The following is a 22,997-nucleotide window of genomic DNA, read 5'->3' on the forward strand; positions in this document are numbered from 1 at the left end:
ACACACACACACACACACACACACACACACACACACACACACACACAAACACACATACGAAGGCGAACACTCAAATAAAATAAATAAATCTTAAAAGGAAGAAAATCCCAGGTCCCCAACTGGCTCTTACGTTTGTGACTCCACTCCGGTTGCGGGCCACTGTCTGAGATTTCAGTGTGGTCTGCTCCACCCGCTTCCGCAGGGTCTCAAACTCATTCTGCGGGTCCAGGATGAGAAGGCAGGGGTACTCAGTGGCTCTTTGGAAGAAGGATATATCTGGGCACAGCCTCCTATTGGAATGGAAAGAATGTTATCGTTCAGGTGCAGGGTCCAGCTAGGCAGCCCCAGCATCCTAAGTGCTTGGTTTATTTTCTTTTATCACTGAGCAACCCCTGAGCCTGCCTGCCTGCCTGTAACTGTAATATCTCAGCTGGGTATGGTGGCTCACACCTGTAATCAAGTCCTTGGGAGGCCTAAGGCGGAAGGATTGCCCTAAGTTCAAGGACAGTTTCAGCTACAAAGTAAGCTCCAGACCAGCCTTAATCTAACGTGAGACCTTAAGTCAAAACTAAAATAAGGCTGGAGCGAGAGCTCAGCAGTTAAGAGCACTGACTGTTCTTCTAGAGGTCCTAAGCAACCACATGGTGGCTTATAACCGTCTGTAAGGGAATCCGGTTTTCTCTTCTGGTGTGCATGAAGACAGAGCACTCATATAAAAAAAAAAAAATGAATTTAAATCTTTTAGAAAAAACTAAAATAATATTTTATCCCAAAAACCAGTTTTTAAAAAGTCAGTAGGAATTACATATACATGCTCATTTCATATGTGTCTGTGAAGAGGAACACATGTAAATATTTTAAGTGTTTTTGTGGTCATACAGCCTAATTCTCATAAACCACAAACAGCTTTCCATGACAGAAACATCTGTCCAGGACTAAGAATAAGCGTGGTGGCAGAACACTTGCCTAGCACGCACTGTATACAAGTATGCCTCATATTTATCCGGATTCAAGCCCTGAGTTCTATCCCCAGCAAAAACATTGTATCTATTTATATGCATCTGTCTATGGATGCATGTATACGGACAAGGATTAACCATGGTCATTTGCCACAGGAAAACTTTGGTTTGGCAAGATGTGCAAGAACAGCAGGGGGGGTGCTCATCTGGAACATGACAGGGCATGGCACTCACGCATACTTCTCAGACCTCCTAGGCACAGCACACTACACACTGGCCCTCTGCAAACACTGATAAGCCAGTGCCATCACCAACGAGAGACAGACCTGGGCCCTTAGTCCCTCCTCAAAACTACTACAAGATGAGGCTCTTGACCTAAACCTGGCCACTACAGCACCTCACGGGTAGGGCTACTCCAATGCCGATCTTAGAAGATAGGCGGCAAGAGCCTTCAGGCATCCAGAGGCTATCTGGAAAGGGATCTGGGCAGAGAAGCAGCACTCTGGGGAAGGATCTTCCTGCAGACTTTATCCCGAGCCTCAGGGCACTCCTGTACCAGTTCCTTAGGGTAGGAAGCTCTTCCACAGAGCCCAGGGCCTCCCATCTTCCTCTCACTTGGCGTCTCATGCTGAGTCACCCCTCTAAAATGAGGGCCTCACTCTCTCAGAACACCAGCTTTTCTTCCCTCACAGCACTGGCAACCTTTGCAACCTTTTACGTTTGCCAGGTTGAGTCTCCTACTCCTGTCCAGTCTTCCTCACATGGATGCAGCTGGCCTGTGCTACTGCAGGCAGAGTTGGGGCCCAGAGCAATTCCTTGGGGATGCCACTGAGTCGCTCTGCATGATTTTTCTGTCCAAACAAGGAGTGGGTACCAGAGAAGACTCAGGCATGCTGCTCCAAGTGGAGGGAGATCAGCTCCCAGGGCCCTTCTTCAAAGGCAACTTGTTATTTCAAAGGCCTTTGTAGTATGCCAAAGCCAGCACAATATTCCCAGTTACCTGTGAACACCCATACTGCACATGCCCTTAACCTGAGCCATCTTACTTCTACTCCCAGATAAGTCATGATCAGAGGGCCTCAGTCACCTGCACATCAGATAGTCAACTGGTGAAGCTGTACCTGAAACCATTCAAATAGGCTCCTGTGCTCTTTGGCACTCCACTGCAGTACAAACCCCACTGAGGGCAGCAGAAGGACCCTGTGGGCCTCTTACCGGACATCTTTGTCAATCTGCAGCAGCACCTCGTTGTCCTTAAAATACGTGTTCCACCTGCTGTCAGGGTTTGGGTTGAGGGGCTGTGAAGAGAGAAGTAGATGCTGTGTCCAAGAACCAGCCAGGGCTGCAGCTCTGTGGCCTCACACCAAGTGCCCACAGACTTGGCTCTGGCCAAGAGACAGGTTCAGTCCACCCAGAAGGCGTAGCAAGCACAGGCTTCCCAACGTATCCCAGGTACTGTAGAGACACTCCCACACCACACAGCCAGCCGTGAGCCCTGCAGCACGTGCTGTATGGCAGGCAGTGTTCTTGGCAGTGCCCCAGCTGCAAGTGTGCACGCAGCACTCACTCACTGAGCGCACTGAGAGAGTGATGAACAGATGAACACACCTCATTATCTACCAGTGCTTTGGGTGGTCAATGCAAACTTGGGGGTGGGTCTGAGACCAGCCCAGCTCTGCTCCCTGCCCTGTGAGGTATACATGAAGCAGCTCGGTATAGGACGAGTACACAGGACTTTCTGCAGGCCTCAGTCAGGCACTTCATCGGTCAGCTTTTCCTTCGCCTATACAACCTTCCTCATGGACCAGGATGAGGAGCGCTCCGGCGTTCAGTGGCAGAATGATTGCCTGCCACGCCTGAGATCCCCAGCTCATTCTCCAAGGTCATAAAAAGGCAAACAAATGAACATTTAGCCAGGGGAAATGCTGGACCTTTGGAGGCTGAAGCAGGAAAACTGAAGTCTGAAAGAAGCCAGGGCTACATGGCAAGATCTAGCCTCAAACAAACAAACAAACGAACAAAAAATTCCATGTGGGGCCTGAAAGATGGCTCAGTGGCTAACAATGCTCGCTGCACAAGCATAAAGACCAAAGTTTAGTCCCCAAGACCCACGGGGGAAGGCAGAAACTGACTCCAAGTTGTCCACTCACATCCATGTATGTACCATGACAGATATGCTCACTGGCACCCATGCACATACTAACAGTGAATTAAAATTTTTTATTTTAAGTTCAGGCTCACTCTTGGATATAAATTGAGTTCCAGAGCCAAAGTGAGTTCCAGCATGGAACATGTACTACTCTTAACAAAGGACCTCAGCTCCCAGCATTACATGGCAGCTCATAACCATCGGTGACTCCAGTTCCGGGGGATCTGACACCTTCTTCTGACCAAGCGTACACATGGCGCACATACACACATAAAATAAATGAAGCTAAAAGTTTTTAAAAGAATGTTTTATTTATTTTATTTTAAAATGGTGGGGGGCTGGAGAAGTAGCTCAGCAGTTAAGAGCACTGACTGCTCTTCTAGAAGACCCAGGTTCAATTCCCAGCACCCACATGGTAGCTCAAGGGATCTGACACCCTCACACAGATATACATGCAGGCGAAACACCAATGTACATAATAAATAAACAAACAAACAAACAAATAAATAACAAAACAAAGGTCCAGAATTTCCCCTTGACTAAATGAGCTGGGCTGTGACACATGCCTTTAATCCTAGCACTTGGGAGGCAGAGACAAGTGGATATCTGAGTTTTGAAGTCAACCTAGTCTACAGAGCAAGTTTCAGGACAGCCAAAGCTACATACACAGAAAAAGCAAACAGCCAATAAGTACATAAGTTAATAAATGAACTGGTGAAGGTTCCAGAGACTGTGCCCTAGAAGTTCCGAATGCAGGGTGACTCCCTCAGCACCCTCAGGATGATGGTTATTGCTTAGGTTGCTAACTAGGCCTAGGGCTCCTGAGCTTACTGTGTGCTAGAATAAGCAGGGCAAGGAGACATCATTGTTTCCAAGGGTCGGGCAGCCTGATGCAGAAGGGAGGACTTGAGAGGCTACACACGTCCTCTAGCCAGGCGCTTTGCTGGACCGAGGCTCACCACCTCCCATGTGCGCTCTCAGCCCATGATGTCAACCCTACTTACATGGTCCTCGAAGGTCACATCCTCCCTGGATACACCCATGTTGGCCTTGGCAATGCCAGGCTGGATAATCATCTCTCTCAGGAACTGAGAATAGAGGCCCCTGCAGGAGAGAAGAGCAGAAAAGAGAAGGATGATTCCAGAGATCCCACCCAGAGGTGCACCCACAGAAGGCAAGACAGGCTCCCTGGGAGGTGAAAGCCCTCTAGTCATCCATTGTTCACAGGTCTCACCTCTGCTTGGCCAGGATGGAAGTCCATGAGGCTCTCTCCAAAGGGAGGTAGTTCAGGAGGATCTACACAGAGGAGAACACAGCTCTGGCAACATCCCCATCCTGGATAGTGGCCTCCCTCCTCCTAGCCCAGCTCAGCCCCTTCCTCTGCTTCCCCACGCTGTTCTACATGTGGCAAGAGCTTGGCATTGAAGGGCTGGTAAACAGGAACAGAGGCTGCCACCACCCTCAGCCAGTGGCTTCAGGAGGACTTAGCCTCTGCTCTGTCCCAGTCAGCATCACTTCCACTCTGAACATACACCAGGAAGTGGAAATCTTTGCTGGCATTCCCCAAAGAAATTCTGGAGGGGAAGTCAAGACAACATAAAACCCCACAACTTCCAGAAAGACTTCTTTAGACAAGCCAGGAAAGGAGCAGAGTAGAGGGGACAGAACCAGGTCCATGCAAGACCCACAAGTACTCAGAAGCAGGAAGCGGCACCCCAGGCACACCCACCTTCCAGCAGAGGCACCGCAGTCCGCCCTCACAGGGGATGCCTGTGGACACAGCAGGCAAAGGTCACACCAAGCCAGAGCTTCACAATCCCCCAACCCTAGACACTGGAGCCAGTTGGCAGGGAGTGGAGTAGGCAGGAAGCACTTCAGGAACCATCCTCCACCAAAGGAATGGCTAAGCTGGATGCTAACTCTAATTTCTATCTACAGCCCTGTCCCCCAGCCCAGAACCTCATATGTCTGCTATATACTTTAAACCTTCTCATCTTTGATAATTCTTCTTCACAGGAGCCACTGTCAACTCCGAACTCTATTCAAAGTCAGGCTCTTCTTTCAGGGGAGGGAGAAGAGTCTCATACAGCCTGGGCTGGCCTCAAATTTACTATGGAAATAGGGAGAAACTCCTGCCTCAACCTCCTGAGTGGTAGGATTATAGGTGTGTTTGGCCACCATGTCTAGTTTACGGGGTGCTGAAAATCAAAAGTGGGGCACTGTTCATGCTGGCCAAGCACTCTAAAAACTGAACTATATGCCCAGCTGCGGGCTCTCTAATTTTTTTTTTTTCCTTTTTTTCCTCAAGACAGGGTTGACTGTCCTGAACTCTCTTTGTAGATCAGGCTGGCCTCAAACTCATGGAGATCCACCTGCCTGTGCCTTCCTAGGAGTCCTAGGATCATAGTCATGCACCACCACACCTGGCTTCTTTTCTTATTTTATTTTATTTTTGGAATCAGGGTCTCACTATGTAGTCCAGGCTGTGCTGGAACTCACTCTGTAGACTAGGCTGACCTTGAACTCCCAGAGATCCACCTGCCTCTGCCTCCGGCTCTGGGATTATAGGTGGGAACCACTATGCCAGGCATCAGCGTCTCTGCTCATACACAATAACGCTGAAGCTTCTCTAAAACCCATCAAACTGGGATCATATAAAAACTTTAGTATGAACTTAATGTGTAACTCCTACAAATGGACAGGCCTCAGACAGATAAGAGCATGTTTGTTTGTTGACGCTCCTAGGTCTGGCACAGGATACAGAATACAAATGGCATTCCACGTTTGCGAAATTCAAACCAAACTGTCAGGTTAAGAGCTCTGTGCCAGACAACTTCTCGATAAAAAAACGTATCTGTAGATAGAGCAGCCAAGGGTTAGGACACAGGTGTAGTGTGCAGCCCAAGCTCTGCACCACCACACACAGCCTCCCCTCTGGGACCTCTACACCACCCCAGAGCGAGAAGGCCAACTTCTGCAGTGTTGTCAGGAGCTCACAAAACCATGAGCCATGCCCCCACCTCAGAATCTGCATGACCCTGGCAACTTAAACTCCTTCCTTGTAAAGTTACCAGGTGGAGCACTACACCGAGGAGTTACACAAACACGCTGTGATGTTTTCACAGACAGGTTAAAAATCCAGCTATCTCTGCACTGGAACATTAACTATGAGGAAGGGCAAAGTCAAAGATGGCCGATGTTCAGCTCCTTAAGTTGGTGTTCTAAGGCTTGAGTTTTAGCATTAACCAAAGGTCACACTCTCAGCTCCGATCCAAAGCCAGGTAGAGAAACTGGAAACCACCCTGTAACTTCCTAACTCAGGAAACTACCTGAAATGACAGATGGCCTCACTTACACTCAAAAGATTACCACCATTTCAACCTTCAGGCCACGTCAGGGAATTTGGGGAAGCATGTGCCTCCCTGTCTAAGGCCAAAGGGCAGTAACCACTCCGATGACATATAGACAGCTTTATGCAATCAGTCAGGTTTCCAGGGAAACCCTGAGTAAAATTTGTCTTACCACTAAAACTGAGTTCTCGAAGTTTTTCCAACACAATGGAGGGCTCCTTCAGGACATTCTGGAAATCTGCAATCCTTCAAGAGCAGAAAAGAAAACCCCAAGGTTGACAGGCTTGCAGCCCATGGATCCCTTACCCCAACAGTCTCCAACAGCCAGCTTAGGGAAGTGGGCAATACAAGTTCTTCCTCTAAAATCTAAAATGCCAAGGAAGTGGCATTTGACTAGAACACCAATGCGAGGCGTTCTAGTCAAAAAGGTTTGAAATAAGAACTCAGCATTAAGCACCTTCTACTGTTAGTGCGCTGGCATTTCCTGGGTACTTCTGCGGCCAAGCCCAGCCCACAGCACACCGCTAACCTGAATTCACACAACCAGCTTCGCGGTAAACCCACAAGACAACGGACTTGTACAATCTCCCCACTACTCCCTCAGTTCTTTGCTGAGAAAGGGGGAGGGCAGCAGACTTCTCGGGCCTGCCCTCAAGCAAAGACAAAAGACCAAAAATTAGTCCTGGAGTGATCAAAATTTAGCCGACGCTGCAAGATATACCCTGGTTTGGGGCGGGAGTGGGGGACGGTCAAAGACCAGACTGGAGAATCCGGGTTCTCTAATGTTTCTCATGAGCAAGGAGCACAGAGACAGGAACATCTGGGGGGCGGGGAGGGGGGGGAAAGGATCCTGGAGCCAGGAAGCGGGGAGGGTAATTGAGGGCTGGAATGGGAGACACCAGGGAAAGGGGTCCAGAGTGAGAAAGAGAGAGAGAAAGGTGACACCAAGGTAAGAGAAGCATCTCTGCTTCTTCCCTCTGCCACACAGGCAATGAGATCGTAAAGTGGGCGCTGGGGGCCCACCGCCGGGCACGGGGGTGCTATTCTTGGCCGCACAGGCTCTAAGCAGCTCTGTCGGTGAGAAGGCGCGGCCCGGCAGGAGTAGCTGGGTGCAGTCCTGCCCGCGAGTCTCCTTACCGGCTCTGGTGCAGACTCGACATGATGTTGACTTCCGGACCCCCGGGCTGCTTCTGCAGCCCCAGCTGCCGCCACCGCCCCCTCCCTCTGGGGACACGGGGCGCTGGACAAAAGCTTCCGGTGGGAAGCAAGACCACGCGCCTGCACGTTCCGCGGGAACCCAGCTGCGCTGGTTCCGCCCAGGGATCACGTGACACGGGGCTTCCTTAAGGCCAGGCAAAACCCTGCGCTGAGCGTCAGGACGGCCCGTGACCCTGCTGGCTGTGAGTTTCCCGACCTCAGTTTCTGTCTACGCAGTACACTTGTCGATTTCTCTCCCTCCCTGGCCATACTGCGGCGCAGTTGTTTGGTGAGCTAGATCCAGTCCTTGGGTGGTCTTGTTCAATAGTGAGTCCTTATGGCAATGATCGTGTGGTTCAGTAAATAGGGTTTGGAGGAGCTGGAATACAGCTCGGTGTTTCCTTGACTTTGGGAGTTGAATTTCTGGCAAGCCGGGCGGTGGTGGCCCACGCCTTTGATCTCAGCACTCCGGGAGGCAGAGTCACGCAGCTTTCTTAGTTATCTGAGTTTGAGGCCAGCCTAGTCTACAGAGCGAGTTCCAGGACAGCCAGAGAAACCCTGTTGCAAACTCCACCACCACCACCAAAAAAGGCCAGTACAATTTCTGTAATCTCGCAATTTTAAAGCAATACAAAAGAAAAAAAGCAGGCGCTGAGGGTGTGGCTCAGTTGGTAAAGTGCTTGCCTAGCATGCACGAAGCCAGGGGCCGAGCACCGCTCGTAGTTGGATTTGGTGATGCATGCCAGTAATTCCAGCATGTGAGAAGCGGAGGCAGGAAGATCAGAAGTTCAAGGTCATCTTCTGCTAGAAGTGAGTTCGATGTTGATGCTTCCGGGAATAAAGTGCTTGCAGGCAACAGCACTGGGGTTTGGATCCACAGAACTCATGAAAGAGCTGACAAGAGAGGCAGGGATGTGCAAGGTGGAGCTGGCCAACTGGCTCCCGAGACTAGCCTCAAGGAATAAAGTGGAGAGCGTTCACTGACAACTGACCCGTAGGTGAGGGCTCCCCACACATGCTTCTACACATATTTGCACACACGTGCACACAAATTTTTAAAAACAAATTACATACATGAATGCTTTGTATGTATGTATATCTGTGTATCACTTACCTGTGCGGAGGTCAGAAGAGGGTGTTGGATCCCCAGGAACTGAAATTGTAGACAGTTGTGAACCTCATTCCGGCCAGCTGTAAGAACAGCCAGAGCTCTTAACTGCTAAGTTCTCTCTCCAGCCCCTCACGCAATATATATATATATATATATATATATATATATATATTTTTTTTTTTTTTTATGAAAGTTAAGAGAACTGGTCACGATGATGCACACCTTTAATCTCAGCACTAAGGAGGCAGAGGCAGGAAGGTCTCTGTGAGTTCAAGGCCAGCCTGGCCTACAAAGGGATTCTAGGACAGCCAAGGCTACTCAGAGAAACCCTGTCTCAGGAAACAAGATGTCAGAAATCCTTTTCAAGTTTTCCTACACATACATTTATATATTTGTAATTATACTTAGCTCTTAATTTTTTTCCAACCACCAACGAAGACTTTAATGTTAGACAACATAACTTCTCGACTCCTCCTGGTTTCATGTTCCTGGCCACCAAGATTTCACTGGCCAGTAAAGCAGCTGCACACTTTGCTAGTCCAAAGTCCCAAAGTCTCCCATATTCCTCCAAAAAAACATGGTCAGGGTTATCACAGCAACACCCCGATCCTGGTACCAACTTAGTTCCTTCTCTCTTGCTGTGACAAAACACCACGATCAAGACATAGAGGGGGAGAAAATGGCTAATTTGGAATTATTGTTCCAAAGGGATAATAGACCATCACCTTCATGTCAGGCAGGCCCTGGAAGCAGGAGCAGCAAGCTCAGAGCTTACATGTTGAGCTACAGCACAAAGAGAGATAGCCAAGCTGGAGAGTTGGCTCAGCTTAACTACTGAGTGCTTGTCACAGCCTGGTGTGGTGGCACATGCCTGTAATCCCAGCACTCTGTGAGTTTCAAGCCAGCCTGGTCTACAAAGTGAATCCAGGACAGCCAAGGCTACACAGAGAAACAAAAAAAAAAAAAAAAAAAAAGCACATGTTGCTCTTGCACAAGACCTGAGTTCAGTTCCTGTGCACCTACATACACTCATATACACAAAACAATAAAATGAATGAATGAGGGAGCACAAACTAGGAGCGGCTGGACTGTTTAAACCCTCTGTGCCCCTGGACCTACTTCCGCCAGCAGTGCCACACCTCCTAAGCCTCCCCAAAGAGCACCAGGGACTGGAAACCAGCTCTTCTTTTTTTCAAATTGGCCTTTCACATAGGAAAGGCTTTATTTTTAATTTAATTTTATTTTTTATGTACATTTGGTGTTTGGCTTACATGTATGTCTGTGTGAAGGTGTCAGATCCTCTGGAACTGGAATTACAGTTGCTTGCTGCCATGTGGGTGCTGGGAATTGAACCTGGGTCCTCTGGAAGAGCAGCCAAAGCTCTTAACCATTGAGCCATCTCTCTAGTCCTGGAAACCAAATTTTCAAATACATGAGCCTTTGGGAGAAAATTCTCATTCAAACCACTACAATCGCAATGTGGCTTATTGCCTTGAGACAAGTATCAGCCTTAATCAGAACTTTGCCGTTTTCAACTAGGCTGACAGGACCCACCTGTCCGGACAGTGCAGGCACATGCAGCCAAGCCTGGTGTTTTCCATGGGTGCTGGGTATATGAACACAGGCTATCCACAGAGCAAGTATCCTTGCTGACTGAGCCAGCTCTCCAGGCCTGCAGTCAGTTTTCTTTATCACTGATAAAGTACCTGACATAGACAGTTCAGGAAAGGTTTATTTCAGCTCAAGGATTCACAGGTTCCGTCCATCATGGCAGGGAGCTCAGAGCAAGAGTTCAGTTCCCATCATGGCCAGCCAGCAGGGGGAATGATAGAGCACAGGTGACAGTCCTCCTCTTTCCCCTTTTGCGCTGTCTGAGACTCCAGCCTTAGGCTGATGCTACCCAGAATGCAGGTGAGTCTTCTCCTTGTCAGTTAACCATTTCTGGAAACGTCCTCACAGACACACCCAGAGCTGTGCCTCAGAAACCCCTGTGAGCTGGGCTTTTTTTTTTTTAAGATTTATTTTTATTACGTGTGTGTGTGTGTGTGTGTGTGTGTGTGTGTGTGTTTAAGAATGTCCGCCACATGTTTGTGATTCATGCAGAGGCCAGAAGACTACCGGAACTGGAGTTCCAGATGATTGTGAGCTGCCCAGCATGTGTACTGGGAACCAAGATGGGGTCCTCTGCCATAGCAACAAATGCCCTTAACACTGGACCACACACCCCTTCGATTTTTTGTTTTGTTTTGTTTTCTTTTCTTTTTGGCTTTTTGAGACAGGGTTTCTCTGTTTAGCCCTGGCTGTCCTGGAACTGCTCTGTAGACCAGGCTGGCCTCGAACTCACTGATTTCCACTGTTTCTGCCTCTCAAGTGCTGGCAGTAAAGGTGTGTACCACCTTTACACCAGGTAGCCTGGTCCCTTGAAGTTTCTTGCTCTAATCCATTAGATAATCAAAATTAACCACCGTAAGACCACTGTTTTAGTTAGGGTTTCTGTTGCTGTGAGAGACACCATGACCACAGCAACTCTTATAAAAAAAAAACATTTAACTGGGGCTGTCACACAGGTTCAGAGGTTTAGTCCATTATTGTGGTCAGAAGCATGGCAGTGTGCAGGCAGACATGGTGTTGAAGGAGCTGAGAACCCTACATCTTAATCCATGGGCAGCAGGAGACTGAGACACATTGGGCGTAGCTTGAGCATATATGAGACCCCACAACACACCCCCAACAGTGACACATTTCCTCCAACAAGGTCATACCTACTCCAATAAGGCCCCGCCATAGTGCCTTTCCCTAGGAGCCATGCATTCACACACAAGTCCATGGGGGCCACCCTTTTGTTAATTAGACACAAATATACCTTTTATTGTTTTTTTGTATCTAAGTGTTTGCCTGTCTGTATGTCTGTGGACCTCCTGCACGCTAGTGAAACCAGAAGAGGCCATTGGCTCTCCTGGAGCTGGAGTTACAGATGGTTGTGAGCCACTGTGGGTGCTGGAAACCAGACCCAGGCCCCCTGGAAGAGCAGCAAGTGCTCCTAACTGCTGAGCCATCTCTCCAGCCCTCCCTATACGGTTTATTATTTTAATTAGGTCTGTGTCTACCTGTGGGATATGCACATGAGTGCAAGTACCCTTGGAGAACAGGCACTGGGGCTCGACTTGCAGGTGCTTGTGAGCCAACCAGTGTGGGTTCTATGAACTGAACTAAGTCCTCTGGAAGAGTAACTGTGGCCTTAACCACTGAGCCATCATTCCACTCTTTCAGCTGTGTTAGTCTTACCTCATAGTTCAAGTGGAACTGTGCTCTGATCTTTTGTTTGTGCTCCTGGCAATGCTGCTGAGTATAATCTCTTGAAAGTTCACACTTGTTATAGCATGTAGAAGAATTTCATTATTTTGTGTTATGAAGATCCAATGTATGAATACTGGTGGACTGAGATGAGCATTAGAAACTCCTGGCTGCTGCTGCTGCAGGAGTCAGTGGAGGCTGCCAGAAGCCTGTCCAGCAAACACAACCATACCAGGAAGGACAACCATTCCTGCCTCCTGGCTGTTGCAGTGAGCAGCACAGTTATCTGTCCCTGCTTTCCGGAGCAGAATGGCTGGATTGCACTAACTCTGTGATGAGAGACATGGCATCTCAGCACAGCTCTGCCATCCTACATTCCCGCCAGCAGTGGCCGAGTCCAGCCCCTCCACACTCTGGTCACACTTGTCACTTCTTTGTTAAAAAGAAATTGTATTCATTCATGTAGGTGAAAAGTGGCATCTTATTGTGATGTTTTTGCTCGTTCATGTGTGTGGGTGTTTTGCCTACATTTGTGTCTGTGCACGCATGTGCAGTGCCTAAAAAGACCAGAAGACAGCATTTGATCCTTTGAAACTGGAGTTACAGAGCACTGTGAGCTACAAGGTGGGTGCTGGGAATTGAACCCAGGTCCTTTTCAAGAGCAGCCAGCACTCTTAACTGCTGAGCTGTCTCTCTTCATTCCCCTGCTCTCATGTGGCTTTAATTTTCATATAAATCTTTCAGCTTTGTTTATTTTTTCAAGTTTGTTTTTTCTGCAAACCTTGATATTCCATATGGTATTCATTTGTTTGTGTGCTTGTTTTTCGAGATAGGGTTTCTCTGTGTAGCCCTAACTCTTCTGGAACTAGGTTTGTAGACCATATGATATTTGTTTGGTTTTTGTTTATTGGTTTTTCAAGATAGGGTTTCTCTGTGTACCCTAGCTGTCCTGGAACTAGGTATGTAGACCAGGCTGGTCTCAAGCTCAGATACTCTTACCTCTGCCTCCTGAGGTCTGGGAATAAAGGCGTGCACCACCACTGTCTAGCTTGAGGTGAATCTTTCCTTAACCAAGGATAGCTTGAATTCCTGATACCCAGGTCTTCTGTCTCCCATTTTTGGTATTATAAGCACAACCCCTACAATACCAAATGGGTCTTGCTATCTTTTTTTTTTTTTCTCTCTCTCTCTTCAAAACTGGGTTTCTCTATGTAGCTTTTGCTGTCCTGGACTTGCTTTGTAGACCAGGCTGGCCTCGAACTCACAGAGATCCTCCTGCCTCTGCCTCCCTGAGTGCTGGGATGACAGGAGTGTGCCATTGTGCCCTGCTGTTTTGTTATCTTTTAAAACTGCCATTAGGAGTTTGTACTTTGTAGATCAATTTGGGTAATACCGTCATCTTAACAGTACTAAACTTTCCAGCCTGTGTACGTAGGATATCTTTCTATTTTCATTCAACGATGTTTTTAGTATATAGATTTTCCACTTCTTTGTCTAATTTTTATATTTATTTATTTATTTTATTTGTATGAGTGTTTTGCCTTCATGCATGTATGTGTACATGAACTGCCATGTGGGTGAAGGGAACTGAACCAGTCCTTGCCCTCCGTAAGAATAAGGTGTAAGCTGGGCAGTGGTAGCACACACCTCTAATCCCAGCACTCAGGAGGCAGGGGCAGGCAGATCTCTGTGAGTTCAAGGCCAGCCTGGTCTACAAAGCAAGTGCAGGACAGCCAGGGCTACAGAGAGAAACCCTGTCTGGGGGGCGGGGGGAAGAAAAGAAAAGGAAAAGAGAACAACATGTGTTTTACCTGTTAGGTCATCTCTCCAGCCCAAAGTTTGTTGCTAAATGTTTCATTCTTTTCAGCGCTACTATACACGAATTTTTTTTCTCTTTGGGAAGCTGGTGGGATGGCTGGGTAGGTAAAAGCATTTGCCACCCAAACCTAACTACCCGGGTTCCATCAATGGATCCCACAGTGCATAGTGGAAGGACAGAATTCACTACTGAAAGTTGTTCTCTGTGAACTGTGGCATGCACACACATCACATACACACACCACACACCACAGAGTGAAATGTTACAGTACTTTTTTTTTTTTTTCCTTTTGGGCTGCTATGAGGAGCTGAAGAAGACCTGAGTGAATGTGTGTTGTTGACATGTACATGAGCCCTGTCAGGGACGTGGCACCAGTAAAGCCTTTCCAGCACAGGTCAGGCTCCTGACTGAACTTCTTCTGGTCCATACGGGAACTCTGGTGGAGTGTGCAAAAGCTAGCCCCTCCCAGAGGGCTAAACTTGAAACTTCTGGCCTACAGTCTCAAGACCTCCTTCCAGACCAGCTAACTCCTTCCCTTGTGCTGTACATAATAGAAGAACTCAGGTCCCAGGTGGTGGTTCCTGTGGTTCCTGCCCCGTCCACCCAGTTCCAGCTTCTCTGAAGGTGTCTTTCTTTCTTCCATCCCTTGCCCCTTGCCACCCCAGGGAGGTTTCCAGAACAAAGCTCTGCTGGATGCGGCAGGCTGGAGAGGTAGCCCACTGAGTAAAGTGCCTGCCAAGCAAACCTTAATTCCCGAATTAAGAGTCCCCAGCACTAGGCTGGAGAGATGGCTCAGAAGTTAAGAGCACTGTTCTTCCAGAGGTCCTGAGTTCATTTCCCAGCAACCACATGGTGGCTCACAACCATCTATAATGAGATCTGGTGTCCTCTTCTGACATGAGTTACACATGCAGGCAGAACACAGTATACTAAATAAATAAATAAATAAATAAATAAGTAAATAAATAAATAAATAAATAAATAAATAAATCGTAAAAAAAAAAGAAAGAAAGCTCCCCAGCACCAATGTAAAATCTGGAGTGTGGCAAATTGAGAGACCTGTCTGCAAAAATAGTGATTGAGGGGAGGAGGAAGGGAACCACAGGGGGGATACAAAGTGAATAAAGTATAATTAATAAAGAATAAATAAAAAAATTCTCAAAAAACAAACAAAAAAAATAGTGATTGAGGAAGATATTCACCATCAGCCCCTGGCATGTGAACAGACAGCAGGTTCTGGTTCTTTCTTTCTCTCATTCCTGGAACTTGTTATATAGGCCAGGGTGGCCTTCCACCTGCTTCTCCTTCAGGAATTCTCAGATTAAAGGCGTGTAGCACTATGCCTGGCCCACAAAAAATTATCTTTCAAGATTTCTTTCTTTGTTTCTTGAGATAGGGTCTCACTATATAGCTCTGGCTGGCTGGCCTGGAAATGGCTATGTATGCCAGGCTGGTCTCAAACTTACAGAGATCCTCCTGCGTCTGCCTCCTGGATCAAAAGCATGCACCAGTAAGCCCATCATACTTTAAAATATTTTCAGATTGTCCAAGTGTACAGAAGAGTCCACATTTTGTGTTCTATACTGTATGTTGCAACTTCATTGGCTTCATTTGCCAGCTCTCACATGCTGGCGAGCATGTCTTGTCCTGTGGGAGTAGATACAAGTGGATATCTTTGCCTTTCCTTGATTCTGAAGTAAAAAATTTCCATTTTTCACAAGCATATCAATTCTGATTTTCATTTGGCCTTCATGATGTTATGAAATGTTTTCCTCTGTACCAACTTAACTGAGGAGTTTTTGTTTGTTTGGCTTGTTTTTTTAAGACAACGTCTTACTATTTAACCATGGCTGGCCAGAAACTAACTATGTAGACCAGGCTGGCCTCAAACTCAGTGTTTGTTTTGTGGGGGCAAGATCTCAGGGAACCTAGATTGACCTCTGGTTTTATGTAGCCACGTAGCCTCCACCCAAGTGCTGGGATCACAGGCATACAGGGAGAGGACATCCAGCCTGCTTTTTAATCATGTGATGGTACTAAATTATTTCAAATCTAAGCTGGGTTTGGTGGTGCATGCCTTTAATCCCAGTACTTGGGAGGCAGAGGCAGGTAGATCTCTGTTAGTTCAAGGCCAACCTGCTCTACAAATCAAGTCCAGGACAGCCAAGGCTACACCAAGAAACCCTGTCTCAAAAAAAAATTTTTTTTTAAATGTGTCTCTACTTTGTGATGATGCTCAATTGAAGAAGGAAGCTTTTTTTCCTTTATGTCAATGCCTTGTATTAGAATGATTGATAGAGTCATTGTATTGGCTAGCTTTACTGTTAATTTGACACAACTTAAAGTCATCTGAAAGAAGGGATCCTCAATTGAGGAAATGCCTCTCTATGATCCAGATGTATAAGTCCAAAGGTGGAGGCCTTTAATCCCAGCACTTGGGAGGCAGAAGCAGGCAGATCTCTGAGTTGGAGGCCAGCCTGGTCTATATAGTGAGTTCCAGGACAGCCAGAGCTACACAGAGAAACCTTAGAGAGAGAGAGAGAAAGAGAGAGAGAGACACAGAGAGAAGCTAGCTAGCTAGCTGAGGAATCTAGTAAACAGCACCCCTCCATGACCTCTGCATCAATGTCAGCCTCCAGGCTTCTGCTTATATGAGTTCCTGCCTTATATGAGTTCCTGCCCTGATTTCCTTCAAGGACTATGATGTGGAAGTGTGTATTAGAACGCATGTTTTTTTTTTTTTCTTCCAGTCCCAAGTTCCCGGAATAATGACTCATGTAACTCAAAATATATTTACAAATATCTAGGCCATGTACCTACGCTCTTCTCTGACTAGTTCATAACTTAAACTAAACCATTTATACTAATCTACATTCTGCTACGTGGCTGCTTATCTTTGCTAAGATACCATGTGTCTGTCCTCCTCACGTCCTTCCTGATGAATCTCCTGTGCCTGGCTCTGTCCCAGAATCCTTTCTGACTGCCAGATGTCACACCTTCTATTCTACCCTTTCCTATAAGCCATAGGTTTTGTTGTTGTTGTTGTTTTAATTGACAGGCAATGCATCCAAAGATACTCTCTCTATAATTTCCCTTTTTAGTCGAATAAAAGGCTCTTTTTCTTACATAAGCAACTATATACCATCAGAACAATTATGAAATCTATCAGGTATAACATATATACACAATGTCCAGGTCATTTGTATTTGGCAACTTTGGAGAAAGTACTTTATTATGTATCCGATGTTCATGAGTTCTGAAGTTTGTACTTAAATCATTTTCCATCCTCACTTGCATTAACAATTTTCTTGGACCTAAAACCTCTTCTTAAAACATTTTCTTAAATCCTAAACAACTTAAGCTTAATTGTGAGACTATAACTATCTAGTCTTAACCACCTCAGAGATTTGAGAAGACATAAATATTACCTGAGTATTCAGGAAGTACAGGCAAGCAGCCTCCAATACTATAGAATTGACAAATAGCTGGCTGCCTGGACAGTCCCTAAAATTTCTCTGTAACATTGGAGCATTAATGTTCAGTCTTCTGACCCAATATATCTGACAGACATTTTTGTGAAGCAGGTATTATGAAGGACTTCATTCCTTGTCTTTGGAAAGTTTGGCAACCAACTTCTTCCATGCATCCAGTTTGTCCATTTTGGACAGCACACTGTCCACAGAGGGAGCAAGGGCAGTTTGTGCCCAGTGGCTAGCTTGCCACAATGGAAGCTATAAGGAGATTCTTCGATGTTCATCATCTTTTTCCAAGTTAAATGGGTTGCTGCCAGGAGCTGACATGTCTCAATGCCAGAAAAGCCTTACAGTAATAAAACATCCTTAAAGACCATTTTCTATAGGTCTCAGCTTTACATTTCTATCGTGTATAATCATTATCAATCTATCTGTAGTACATCTGAATAGACAAGCACTGCTTGTTTCTAGCTGTTCAGTATCTGTTTAACTTAGGGTGTATGTTGTCACGATAGTCTAGACTAGTAGCTGACCATGACTTTGATTGACTAACTATTAACTTGCATCACTTAATTATCCTAAATGGTTTGTAATGGCAGCTTTGAAAAGGATTGGGACTTAACTTTGTATTTTTTTAAAAAGATTTATTTATTTGTTATGTGTAAAGTGCTCTGCTTGCATGCACACCTGCATACCAGAAGAGGGCACCAGATCTCATAGAGATGGTTTTGAGCCACCATGTGGGTGCTGGGAATTGAACTCAGGACCCTTGGAAGAACAGCGAGTGCTCTTAACCTCTGAGCCATCTCTCCAGACCCCTAAACTTTATATTTTTAAATGACTTGCATAGGTCCAATATTTTATACAAAAGTGGAAACATATATATATATAAAATAACTTTAATTTTGTATCAATATATAAAAATCTATACCAGTGTTAGATTACTGGCTTATAAAATGTTCTTTTGGTGTTGTTGTTGTTTTGTTTGGTTTTTTGAGACAGGGTTTCTCTGTGTAGCCTTGGCTGTCCTGGAACTCACTCTGTAGACTAGGCTGGCCTCAAACTCACAAAAATTCACATGCCTCTGCCTCCCGAGTGCTGGGATTAAAAGTGTATGCCACCATCGCCTGGCTAAAATGTTCTTTACTTTAAGATTAAATTTAAGGGCTGGAGAGATGGTTCAGGGGTTAAGAACACTGACTGTACTTCCAAAGGTCCTGAGTTCAATTCCCATCTATAGTGAGATCTGGTGCCCCCTTCTGATGCATAGACACACATGCATGCAGACTGCTATATAAATAATAAATAAATTAAAAAAACAAGTAGATTCAATAATCTACCCTCTTTTCTATTATTTCTACATCCATCCTTTTTTCTTTTCCTCCCTTTTCCCCTTTTCCTCTCATCCTCTTTTCCCTTGCTTAAGAAAGAAAGGATAGAGAAAAGAAAAGAGAGAAATCCCGTATTCTAAGCTCCTACACCTTGTTTTATCCCTGATCAAGACCATTTTAATAACTTGTACCCAACCCCTTTTAAAGACAAGGATCTATCACCCAATAGAATAATCAAAAACCACCCACCCTGCCTCGTTTTTGCTGTATGGGGACAAAGGCATTTTTTGGGAGGGGAGCAAATAAAACTGGGAAAAATGGTTAAGGAAGCCAGCAGTAACACTGCTGTCCAGGCTCTAAATGCTGTAAAAATGCAGGCTTAAATGAAATCCTGTTTGGAACAGTCTGTGATGCTGGATGATTTGAACTACCTGCTTTAAAGTTGTCCTGGAAGCAAGTTTTAATTAGACAACAACTGAAGCAGTCAGGCTGATCAAACAGGATGCTAGATTGTTGTTGTAAATGAAAAATAAGCTGTTGGGCTATGTAATGTTTATTATTTGTCCTGAGATTATCACAGTGGTATCACAAATAATAACACAAATAATAAGACAGACACCTGTTAGATTTTATTGCTTTATTTACCTTGGGCCAGGCAGATATTTCACTTACACTGTCTCAGTATCTTCACCATCCATCTTCTAGCCCCCATCCAATGCCATCCACCTTAATCCTCCTCATCTGGTCTACCTTCCATACATAACCCCATGGTACTTGCTTATATTTTTCATCTGGGCCTTTTCACGCCATTATTGGAGTCCTTCCTCCCAGCCCAAGCTGTTTCTTCTCCATACTAACCCATCCTGGCATCCTCCCTCTTCTCTTCCAGTCTGTCTGATTCCTATGATACTCTCTTAAACCCAAAAGCCCAGGAACCTTAGCCACGCCCACCCCATACTGCCCTGCCCAGGTATAAGCCATTTAATCAACCAGTCAGGTATTATTGGGCAGGTTTACACAACAAGGAGAGGTGTAACCAGATTTTGAGGGCCAGTAGCACACATCAGACCAACCTCCAACGCTAGATTAAATGTGTTTCTGCATCTCAGCATCCTGAAAGATGAGTCTTGTCAAGCCTGTATAAACTCTCACAAGTAATATATAGTTCTGCAATTATGTATGTATGGAATGCACAATGTGCACAGATCAGTTAACATTTTGTTTGCTCTTTGAGCAGGTGAAAGACATCTGGTTTTCTTATAAACTAGCTTGGACTGTAACCAAACTTCAATATAAAGTTCTATTTAAGCCATTTAAAAGAATGGCATGATAAGTCTTGAGGATTTTGTAGCCAGCAAGATTTATTGGCTATGCATAGACATTCATGTCTCAGCCAGTCTTAGAGATGATCCCATATAGAGGGGTCAGCATATACATTACCTGCCTTGTTTTTCTCTTTATTTCCTTCTTCCTGTCTGTAGCCATGATCTTCGGGGGTTCCCTTGTCAAATCTGATTTCAAACAATTTGGATGGAAGACACAACTTTTCTTTTCCTGCTAGAACAAATGCAAAATCTCCTCCCCAATGCAACATTCTTCCTCTCTTCCATTCTGGAAATAAGACTTCTATAGGCCAGTCTAATTCAGCAGTCCTTTCTAGAATCCAGTGGGTTTTGTCTTTTGTTTGATTGTTTGTTTGTTTTAATAGCAGTGCTACCTGTCTCATCGACTTCTTAAAAATTCAAAGCCAACATTTAATATATACCTGTGATATTCCTTATCCCCCTTCTGTTTTATGAGCACCTCCTTTAAATTCCTGTTAGATTTCTCTGTAACTGCTTGTCCTGTAAGATTGTAAATATATCTGTAACATTTTCTATATCATAGTGTACAAAAAACTGTTGTATTCCAATGGCTGCATATGTTGAAGCACCATCAGCCTCAATCTATAAAGTCCCCTCCAAGACAGTCACCATCTCTAACAAATATGTAATGTCAAAGTCATCTTTCTCAGAATTGAAGGTAAAAGGCCCATTGGAATTCTGAATATGTATCAATAGTATGATGCATCAACATATGTATATATCTTAAATCTCTAAACTCTATAAAATGAGGCACATAATCTGTTGTTCTAAGGTAGCATCAAACAAAATCTGTACTCTCAATTCAGAATACAGACCTTCACCTAGCCATTGATCCTTGGCAATATAAATATAATATCCAGTCTGACCATGTTGATTTATGACTGAAGCTTTTTTATCTAGCATCTCTATGAGCTGCCATTTTAATTCTTTAAGCCTTTGTAGATTTCTCAGATGAGAGAGATCTACAAAGGCTTAGGGTTGGTGTTACTGTTAATTCCAGATTGGATTCCTCTGAAGGTTCCCTATTTTGATTTAAATAATCCTCCAACCTTTGTTTTATGGTCTCCAATCTGGCATCTAATTCTTTTTTTTTTTTTTTCCCCTTCAAGACAAGAGTTTCTCTATGTAGCCTTGACTGTCTTAGACTCATTTTGTAGACCAGGCTGGCTTCAAACATCAGGAGATCTGTCTGCCTCTGCCTCCTAGAGTGCTGGGATTATAAGTGTGCACCACTGTGTCCAGCTGCCATGAGGTTTCTTTTTTTATTTGTTTGTTTATTCGAGACAGGGATTCTCTGTATAGCCCTAGCTGTCATAGACTTGCTTTGTAGACCAGGCTGGCCTTGAACTCACAGAGATCCACCTGCCTCTGTCTCCCTGAGTGCTGGGATTACAGGCCTGCACCAGCAGGCCTGGTTTGCCATGGCATTTCTTAAAGGGGCCTTGCCTGGCTTTCTGGCCCAGCTCCATGTCCAGAACTCTTGGATTACTGCATGAGTCTTGTGTTTTAAGCTTGGATTTTTAGGCAAGTTTGGATTACATGCCTACCACGGTGGATACCATCTATAGTAGGGTTACTCCTCCTGGGATCAAAATATATTTACAAATACCTTGACTGTATAGCTAGGCTCTTGTCTGACTAGTTTATAACTTAAAATAACCCATTTATACTAATCTACATTCTGCCACATGACTGGCTACTTCTGCGCAGGTACCATGTATATGTCTTCCTCACTGTTCAGTCGGAATCTCTGGTTGCTCCTGCCCCCACCCTTCACCCCCAACATTATCTGGTAAATCCTATTCTCTCTCTCTCTCTCTCTCTCTCTCTCTCTCTCTGTCTTTCTCTGTCTCTCTCTCCAACCCTGCCCCTCTGAAAGGCTCCTCAGGGCCAGTTTCTGCATTCCCAACATTTCTGGCATTCCTGACAGCTATCTCAATCTCCAACACCTGAAGGTGCTATATATGTAAGCCACCCCCTCACCTTCACCCTCACCCCTACCCCCATCCCCACCCCAGATAGCCATATCTGACCATAAATCCAGCGTGTGACAGACACATAATTTTCCTTTGCCTACAATTCTTATAAGCCATCTCTACCATAGTCTGGGTGCAACTTCCTCTGGTCTTGTTCCCTGAGGTTGGTGAACTCACCCAGAAGCCCCAGTTCCCAAATAATCCTGCCTTGGCTGTCCTGGACTCTCATAGACTAGGCTAGCCTCAAACGCACAAAGATCCACCTGCCTCTGCCTCCCTGAGTGCTGGGACTATAGGCGTGTGCCACTGAGCCTAACCTTTTTTAATTTTTAATCTGATTTGAATTGGCTTATGTCCTTGGTGTTGATAACCTATCCCTCACAACTTCCCAGATGAATCTCCTGTGCCTGGCTCTATCCCAGAATCCTTTCTGACTGCCAGATGTGCTGCCTTCTATTCTACTCTTACCTATAGGCCAGCTTTTTGTTTTTTGTTTTTGTTTTTTTAGTTGACAGGCAATGCATACAATACACAAGATACTCTCTCTGCAGAAGTGTAAGCCTAATAAACGTTTTCCTCCCCAACTTGCTTTTAGTCATGGTGTTTCATCACAGCAATAGTGGCCCTAAAATAAGACAGTCATGGATGTAGAATTGTTTCAGTATGCTGCAGAGTTAGGTTTCCCAAATACAAGGATATTGTGTGACAGAATTCTTCCTCTTAACCTTTTTTTTTTTTTTTGGTGGTGGTGGGGGGGTGTTAAGATTTATCTATTTATTACTTTTACATTATTCTACCTGTTTGTACACCTGCATGCCAGAAGAGGGCACCAGATCTCATTATAGATGGTTATAAGCCACCACGTGGTTACTGGGAAATGAATTTAGGACCTTTGGAGGAATAGCAGTGCTCTTAACCTCTGAGTCATCTCTCCAGCCCGATTGGAATTTTTCCTAGTGAGATACAACACACAT

At 45.3% G+C, this 22,997-nt stretch overlaps 2 protein-coding genes across 3 annotated transcripts in view; one reads left to right on the plus strand and one right to left on the minus strand.

The window, feature by feature from the left end:
* Tbc1d13 (TBC1 domain family member 13) overlaps positions 1-7,734 on the minus strand; it is a 17,872-nt gene extending 10,138 nt beyond the window's left edge. The window contains exons 1-7 of the mRNA XM_055599797.1: positions 7,596-7,734; positions 6,631-6,704; positions 4,838-4,878; positions 4,343-4,404; positions 4,113-4,212; positions 2,175-2,257; positions 131-290 (exon numbers count right to left, since the gene is read on the minus strand). Of these exons, the coding sequence (XP_055455772.1) occupies positions 131-290; positions 2,175-2,257; positions 4,113-4,212; positions 4,343-4,404; positions 4,838-4,878; positions 6,631-6,704; positions 7,596-7,618 (543 nt within the window). The 5' untranslated portion in view covers positions 7,619-7,734. The remainder of the gene's footprint in view (positions 1-130; positions 291-2,174; positions 2,258-4,112; positions 4,213-4,342; positions 4,405-4,837; positions 4,879-6,630; positions 6,705-7,595) is intronic.
* A 58-nt stretch (positions 7,735-7,792) lies between these two features.
* Positions 7,793-22,997, plus strand: part of Zer1 (zyg-11 related cell cycle regulator) — a 44,147-nt gene continuing 28,942 nt past the window's right edge. Inside the window, exon 1 of one of the 2 annotated variants that reach the window (XM_055599770.1) lies at positions 7,793-7,858. The gene's annotated coding sequence lies outside the window, so the exon portion shown is untranslated. Of the gene's footprint in view, positions 7,945-22,997 lie in introns of both variants that reach the window. The other variant, XM_055599769.1, reaches the window with a different exon arrangement.

The sequence above is a fragment of the Psammomys obesus genome, unplaced genomic scaffold (genome assembly GCF_907164565.1).
Source record: "Psammomys obesus unplaced genomic scaffold, mPsaObe1.curated_primary_1811, whole genome shotgun sequence".
Taxonomy (NCBI): domain Eukaryota; kingdom Metazoa; phylum Chordata; class Mammalia; order Rodentia; family Muridae; genus Psammomys; species Psammomys obesus.